We start from the raw sequence: 8,687 nt of genomic DNA on the forward strand, positions 1-8,687 counted from the left end.
CGTCTCCCCGTCGTCTCCTGCTTCCTGCACAGGAAGCTAGCACGCCCCACCCAGCTGTCCTCTTACGAAGCGTCTGACACACACATTGGCCCACAGCCCGCAGAGGGGCGGGGCTTCTGTCTCGGTGCGGGGTGGTGGGGGGGGGCTCTTCAGAAGGGATCTGAGGTCTGAGCAGCCCAAAGTTGCTAAAGCACTAGCCCTCCCCCGGCGTCCTTCACTGAGCCTGTGCTTTCCTGCCTGCTTTCTCTTTCTTTTCTGGCTCAGCTTGAGACAGAGGATCATTCCAGAGGAGGCTCAGGTCTTGGATTTTAACGGCAGTGATGGAAAAACATGAGAATGTTTCCTGGATCTACCAAAACGAACTGGAAGATCCATTCAAGAAATACCTGAACGACACTGATGACTACCTAGCTTTGCTCGGCGGGCCTCCACGCAGCCACCTCTTCCTGCCGGTGTCTGTGGTGTATAGTCTGATTTTTGTGGTGGGGGTCGTTGGCAATCTCCTGGTGTGCCTGGTGATTCTTCGGCACCAGACTATGAAGACACCCACCAATTACTACCTCTTCAGCCTGGCTGTCTCCGACCTCCTGGTCCTGCTTCTCGGGATGCCCCTGGAAGTCTATGAGATGTGGCGCAACTCCCCCTTCCTTTTTGGGCCCGTGGGCTGCTATTTCAAGACAGCCCTCTTTGAGACGGTGTGCTTCGCCTCCGTCCTCAGCATCACCACGGTCAGCGTGGAGCGATACGTGGCCATCCTCCACCCGTTCCGCGCCAAGCTGGAGAGCACCCGGCGGCGGGCCCTCCGAATCCTTGGCCTCGTCTGGGGCTTCTCTGTTCTCTTCTCTCTGCCCAACACCAGCATCCACGGCATCGAGCTCTGCTACTTCCCCAGTGGGTCCTTCGTCCCGGGCTCTGCCACCTGTACGATCATTAAGCCCATGTGGATCTACAGTTTCATTACCCAGGTCACCTCCTTCCTCTTCTACATCCTCCCCATGACGGTCATCAGTGTCCTGTACTACCTCATGGGGCTCGAAGTGAGTATCCAAGCTGTGGCTGCAACCGTTATGGTTCTTTTTTCTCTTACTCAAAGTTCGGAGAAACATTTAGAACTGGAGAAGTTCAGAATTGGAAGGGAGCACAGAGGAAACTAGGATGAGCTCAGAGGGGAAACTTGGAAGTTATAGGACCGGATTCAAATTGGACAAACAGTAACCACAACTAGAAATCATTTCCTTTAACTCACCTTCCATTGTTCTTCCCTCTATACCTGTGGTTCGCAAACCTAGGTGTTCCTACAAATCACCTGGAATCCTCACTATGGGTACCCATGGGCAGGTCGCTGCCTCCAGGAAAATCTGATTCAGTAGGTCTGAGGTTGAGCCTCGTTTTAAATAGCACAAGGTAGCTGCCCATGGAGAGACTGTTTCGCACCCTGCTGTCTCTTTCCTGCCCTCACCTGCTTTGCCTGCATTGGAATTTTCCTCTGCACCAACTTGGTCTGAGTATAAAATAAACTATCCCTGCCTATTTTATACTCCAAGACAGATATAGTTTTAAAGTCAGACCCTTCTTTGTGGTTGCTTTGATCCTTTGGTTGAAATATCAGATTAAAATGCAAAAATATGGCCTAAGTGAGATCAACCTGGACTTCTTTTCAACAGGTGGAGACTGAGGGACGAGGAATTAAAGAGAGTACATAAAATAGATTAGAAGACAGTGTGAATAAGAGATAGCTGGAATTAACAGAATATTATTACTTAGTTTACAACATTTTATAATTAGAGCTTTCTCTCCTGTGCTCATCATGGTAAACCAATTTCTTTCTTTTCTTTTCTTTCTTTCTTTCCCTTTCTTTCTTTCTTCCTTCCTTCCTTCCTTCCTTCCTTCCTTCCTTTCTTCCTTCTTTCCTTTCTTCTTTCTTTCCTTTTCTTTTTTCCTGGATGTGAATTGTCTGAAACTGCTGTTTTGTTTTGCTTTTGATGAAGGTAGGAGTGAGTCTATATGATTCCTTTCCTGGTATATTCTGCAGCCAAATTCATAGAGATGAAATCTAACTGTGACAGTTTTATACCCATTTAATAGGTAGGTTGTGTAGGAAATAGTCATGAAACCACTTAGACTCCCAGGTCTGAAGCTCACATATAATATGCCTTTAGGTAAAGCCCCTTAATTCTTTCCTGGAGTTAGGTTTTACATTTATGAAATGAAAAGGTTACATCAGATCATATCTAAGTCTCCTGATAGCTCTAACAGCCTGTGATTCCTTAAAAAAAAAAGGAAAGGAAAATCTGTGAGTGGGAGCAATGTGAATTATAAATGAAAGTAAAACAAAGCAGACATCACATTCACATCATATGTACCAAGATGGCTCTGATACCATGTATTATGTGATAATTAATATACTCCCATCTCAGTGCATCTCTGAGAAAGGTGTGTGTCAGAAACGAGTGTTCCACAGATGGTCCTTTCAAATACATACTGTGCCTAAGCAGAGTGGCAATGTCTAAGGAGAAAGAATAGCTTTTAAGTACAACAGATGTCTGGACACAGGAGTAAATCTAATCAGGCAGAGTTATGCCAGTCTCCTGGAGGGATGGCCCCTGTAATTCCCAGAGACAAGTGTCAACACAGACTAGTTCACAGTCATCATGTCTTTAGAAAGCCCTGTGTATCCAACTGTGGCAGAAAGGACTTCTGCATGATTCCAAATATCATGAGCCCTATGAGAAATATCCATCCCAAATTTATCAATACCATCTCTTCAAACAGCAAACAATCACTTGCCTTGGATCAATTTAGAGGAAGTATTTAACTGTGAATAGGAAACACGTTTCCCCCACAAGCAATTAATTTAAGTGTCACTTTATTTGGTTGTCATGAATCTACAGCTACCTTGTATCAGAAGCTAAGTGACAGCTCAGACAATGGCTTAGAAACCACCCTAGTTTGCTTTGTGTGTGTAGTGCAACTTACAGCATCCTATTCTCAGGAAGGATGAGGTGTTACCCAGAGGACACCAGGAAAGGAACTATGGCTTAGAATGTCACTTCTATAGTAACATTTAATTTAAAGACCTCTAGACTGGGAATCAGAAGTAGGCCTTAGTCTGTGGCATTGGTCTCAAGACCTTTGCACCTTTTGCTCTATTTTTGCCAGAAATGTTCCTTCTGTCTACTACCACAATCGTTTTTGCCTTTCTAACTCCCACTGATCCTTTAAATCATACTTCACTCACACTTCCTCCAGGAAGCTCTCCCTGATTCCCTAACTACCTGGTCCCTCTCTAGGTGCTCATGATTCTTAGCAATTTCCCATCATTGCATCTATCACAATTTATAATTCTATATTTGTGGGTTCCTTAACTTCTTCCTCTCCAACTAGACTGTAAGCTCAATGAATGAGTGAATGAGGCTAAATTATTTCCTTTATTGCTGGACTTCAGCTTCTCTACCTTCAAAACGGGAGACTTGGAAACACTGTCTCCAAAAGCCTTTTTGATCTAAAAGATTTTTGAAGAGATTCAATCAATTCTGAGGAGTATTGATTCTCATGGCAAGTCGAAAGTTATGATTGACTGTGGGCCCCATTGCCTTCAGAAGGCAGAAGACCAAGATTGATGTAATCCCAGGACCAGGTAAGAAGGAAGGGAGCGATATGTATGTTCAAAACTGAGCAATCAGAGCTGCTTCATCGTTACAGGACACAAGTGTCCACCGAGCTGCTCTCCAGGGTTCGAACATAATGGAGTTGGGAAACAGGCAATCCCAGGGCAAGTTCCTTCCCGCCTGGGAAGCTCTCACCTAGTCCTTGTATCTCCCACATGCAGCATTAAAGCTTGAGCCAAAGAGGATGGATTATGAATTGTAGCAGAATTCAGCCAGGACAAACAGGGTTGGACTGATCTTTTTTTAAATAAACAGATTTTGTTCAGATTATAGAGATATTTACACAAAAGCTATGATTATATCTTGGCATCCTAAAGCTATATAAATGAATCACAATCTATATAAATGAACAGCTGGTGAAATGATTTTAAGCAGTATAAACAACTGATCAGGATTATACATCAATCTGAATGATAATCAACCTCACGTCTCCCCTTCACCTTTTATCTTACATAAAAATAACTAAAAGGAGTGAGGTAGGAAGGGTTCTGAACCTCCTATAGAGTGATGACAATTTTCCTCTCCTATTTTTGTAAGTTGACTTTTAAAGTGTTTAGGGGTGGGTGAGAATAATTAATGGATAAATGTCTACTCTACCAAACATCTGAAGGGAAATGAAATTATTCAACAAGAAATAAAGCAGCATTTAATACTGGCTAGACAAACTGGATTCTATTCTATAGAACCCCTTCTATAGGGTTCCCCTATAGCAGAACCCCTTCAAATTCTGCTGGAACAATGTATAATATGCATCAATATTCTGTTTCTGACTCTTCTCCTGGTTGGCTAGTTGTGTCACTGTAACCTAAGGAAGCTGAAATGTGATGATTAATAGACACATAATTTTTCCTTTCAGTGCAAACTAAGCTGTACAAGAAGCCTGTTCATAAAAAGATTGTGTGCACCATTTGCTTGCTGTGTGATTCAAGGAAATTTTTCCCTGGGGCGGAGAAATTCCCAGTGAGAACTGTTAAACCCACCAAAGAAGTGACTAACAGATCTTAAAAATCTTTCTGTGTTCTTGAGTATGGACTGGAATCAAATAATGGAATAACTATCTTGTAATAAGGACAAAATTTTTTAAATGGTATGAAATCATTAGAACATAATTGAAGATGAGTTAGGAAGATGTGCAGTTTGATGCATTGCTCTAACCTTCAACACCAGTGGTTTTCTTCTCAGTGTATCTGGATGCTTCTTTGCATTAGCACGAGTACAGCTTGTGGTGAATGGTACCATGAGAAGGAGAATTTCTAGAAGGGACTCAGTAATACACATGAGCAGGCCTACAGCTATAAATAAATATTTCATAAAAATGCCTTTCACGTAAACCCAGGACAATAATCAGAACCACAATATATGAAACTTTTTTTTTTTTTTTTTTTTCTTTTTTGGCCATGCTCTGCAGATTGCAGGATCCCAGTCCCCCACCCAGGGAATGAACCCGGGCCATGGCAGAGAAAGCCCGGAATCCTAACCACTAGGCCACCAGGGAACTCCCAGAATCACAATCTATAACTTACTGAGTATCATGTACCAGCCACTGAGTTAAGAACTATACCTGCATTATTTTGTTTTACTATTATATTAATAACATCACCTTTAGTTCTCTCCCATTTATTCCTAATAACTGCACAATATTTTCCCCTATTTCGTTCAAGTTCTAGGTGACACCGAAGGGTCAAATCTCACAGAACTTTAATCCCTCACTTTCTGAAGACACAGGTATATGTAGAGAACACCAATATATCCAAGAGACAGATGGCCAGTTTTGTTAATCATCCACGTGGATACTTCAGGGCAGTGCAATGCTGAAAACAACCTGACTTCTAGGAGCTTACATGTTTGTTAGAGACAGGATATTGATTTGGTGAACTTTGGAGGCAACTATTAATGATCTTTTCTTCCAAGTCTTATTTAATTTTAAATACCTTCTCTAAAATATTCTGTAGGGACTTACCTGGTGGCGCAGTGGTTAAGAATCCACCTGCCAATGCAGGGGACACGGGTTCGAGCCCTGGTCCGGGAAGATTCCACATGCCGTGGAGCAACTAAGCCTGCGAGCCATAACCACTGAGCACGTGCGCCACAACTACTGAAGCCCACGCACCTAGAGCCCGTGCTCGGCAACAAGAGAAGCCACCGCAATGAGAAGCCTATGCACTGTAACAGAGAGTAGCCCCCGCTCGCCACAACTAGAGAAAGCCTACGTGCAACAATGGAGACCCAATGCAGCCAAAAAGAATAAAATAAATAAATTTATTAAAAATAAATAAATTAAATATTCTGTAAAAATGCCATCTAGCCCAGGAAGCTCACTGCATCTTAGAGCATTCTGTCCCACTGTTGCACATAACCACACTAATTTCTTCTCTATATTGAATTGAAATATGTCTCCCTATAATTCAATAAATTGATCCTAATCTACCCTGAGACTATATAAAACAGGTTGTATTTTCCTTCCACTGATGGCCTTAGTTTGTCAAGACTTTCTACATTGCTAATGAGGGAACTCCAACTCAATCTGACAAGATATGAAAGAGAGCATAGGCCTGAAAAATCCAGAGGGAGAGCTGGCTCTTGGGGAAGATTAATCCAGTGAGACACACAATGTCATCAAGGACCTAACTTTATTTCTGTTTCTTTGCTCTTCTTTCTGTGGTATTGGTTTCAACCTCCAAATCTGCATAGCAGTCCACTGGTGGCTCTAAGCACATTCCTTATGGTGAGGAAAAAACAAAAAGCTCCCTCTGGTAGTTCCAATAAAAGAGAGATGAAACTTTCATTCCTAAACATATAAGCAAATATCTGAAATCTCATTAGTCTCAATTATCCAATCACTGTGACTGAAGGATAGCAGCTAAGTTATCTACGGACTAAACCTGTATCTGGAGATGGGATCATTCCCACCCAAATTAATGACTATGAAATGGAGAAGGAGTAAATCCACTAGGAAAATCAGGGCACGATTGGTAAGAGAAGAGGAAAATAAATGCTGGAGAACCAATCGGCAAATATATACTGTATTATCTTCTAGATATATGATGGTAGTTTATCATGAGACCTGAAAGCTTCTTTTATCTGGCTGACACCACCACAAATTAGAAACACATGAATTAAAGAGAAAAAATTCACAACTAGATGAATGATGTAGATCTTCAGTGGTATGTGAGTTCAGAGAAAGGAGAGGACGATGGGCTACAGTGGCCACAAGTAGGTGGGACTTGAACTGGGCAAGAGAGATCGCATGTACAGGAAATGTTAATATTTGAAATTTTCAGATGCTACTTTAAGGATCACCATATCTTCCAACAAGGAGGAGTATATTTTAACATCTAAACTCAGAAACACATATACCCTTATGGGTAATATTTGTAAAGCAGAGTTTCCCAAATTGTGCTTCTCAAGATGGTACCAGGTGTTCCACTGAAATAGGTTGGGAAGGCTATTGTTTAGTCAAAGAAGCACTATCCCCTTTGAGGGTGGGAGATGTGGGATGTGCAAGGTAGGGGTGGAGGAAAGGTGATACATTGTCCCCCATGGAAATGTGTAATGTGCATTAGCACTTTAAGGCTCTGAGAAGACCCCAAATAAAGCCTATAAACTTCATGAAGCAGAAATAATACCTGTTTTTGTTTTCTACTGCCTACCCGCCGCATGGCAGAGGGATGTCACTGTAATACATGTCTAATAATTATTGAATAAATGAATGGATGAATGAAAAAGCCTATCTAACATTTTTTAACTTCAGGATTTCTTATTTTTCAAGGAATATCTATTAATATGCTACAAAACTAGGGTTCTACAGAGTAGCATAGGATAAATGGTTGCCTGGAACTTGGCCACAACCATCTATCCAGTTGAGTTAGGTGACCTTGATCCAACTCCACCTCCAACTTATGGTTAAACATATTCTTACACGTTAACAAATTCTTACATTTCTTTAAGTCCAGTTTTTTGTCTGCAAAATGAGAGTTAGAGTCACACTTCTCAGATCTTAATGGGAGGAAAAAATGTTTCCCTTTCTTTATATCTCTTTGCATTTCTCTTGCAGCTGAAGAAAGACCAACCCCTTGAAGCAGATGAAGTAACTGCAAGTATTCAAAGACCATCCAGAAAATCAGTCACTAAAATGCTGTGTGAGTCCTCCATTTTGTATTTTGCTTGTTTGTTAAAGCAAAGGAGTTATATTTGGTATTGATCAAGTGCTGCTGGGATCTGGATCAAAATTCTCCTGAAACGTAGTGTCACGTTCTGATCTTCCGTGGCTTACTCAAGCATCTAGGACCTCTCTATCTTGTTCTGTTTTGGTTTTTAAACCTCAGAATAACACACTAAATCGCGACCATTGTAATACACTCTGTTCAATGCTCGGTAAATCATATCCACTCTAAGAGCCTTTAAGTATCTCTTTTCCCCCCTAAAATGAGCAGGTGGTTCTTAACCGATTTTGTGTTATGGGTTTCTTTAAAAATATTGTGGAAACAGTGAATTCTCCACTCAGAAAGTGTACAAACAAACATACATCAAATGTTTTACAATCCATTTCAGGGGGATCCTGAGCCCCCTGATACCCAAGCTTGGACTCCACGGGATCTTTTACTTCCAGAATAAGGACAACTGGCTAAGAATCCTTCTAAGTAGTCATTCCTCCTACGACATTGTATGATTTTATATAAACGGTACACTCTTTTATATAGATATTTTAAAACACATCCAGGCACTGATCCACACTCTCCAAAAAGAATGTTATAAAAATATATGATCCAACTGGTCTAATGAGATACCAATCAATTAGAGAAAGGAGGTTTATAATATACTTTCCAAGTCACAGCGTGAAATTTGGAAGAAACAAATCCTCCAGGCGAATATGCTTATGAAACACTCACTGTAACTATGTGATGTCTATGAACCAAAAAAAAACAAAACCAAAAACCTGTGAGGTCAATGTATGTCTTCTCAACTCTACTAATCACCTTCTTGAAATTTTTTAGCCCCTGTTAGCACCTGACTTTCCCT

At 41.3% G+C, this 8,687-nt stretch overlaps 1 protein-coding gene across 1 annotated transcript in view; it reads left to right on the forward strand.

Moving 5' to 3' along the window:
• Positions 1-212: 212 nt before the first annotated feature.
• NMUR2 (neuromedin U receptor 2) overlaps positions 213-8,687 on the forward strand; it is a 13,556-nt gene continuing 5,081 nt past the window's right edge. The window contains exons 1-2 of the mRNA XM_007460317.1: positions 213-1,037; positions 7,723-7,807. Of these exons, the coding sequence (XP_007460379.1) occupies positions 321-1,037; positions 7,723-7,807 (802 nt within the window). The 5' untranslated portion in view covers positions 213-320. The remainder of the gene's footprint in view (positions 1,038-7,722; positions 7,808-8,687) is intronic.

The sequence above is a fragment of the Lipotes vexillifer genome, unplaced genomic scaffold (genome assembly GCF_000442215.2).
Source record: "Lipotes vexillifer unplaced genomic scaffold, Lipotes_vexillifer_v1.1 scaffold361, whole genome shotgun sequence".
NCBI lineage: Eukaryota > Metazoa > Chordata > Mammalia > Artiodactyla > Lipotidae > Lipotes > Lipotes vexillifer.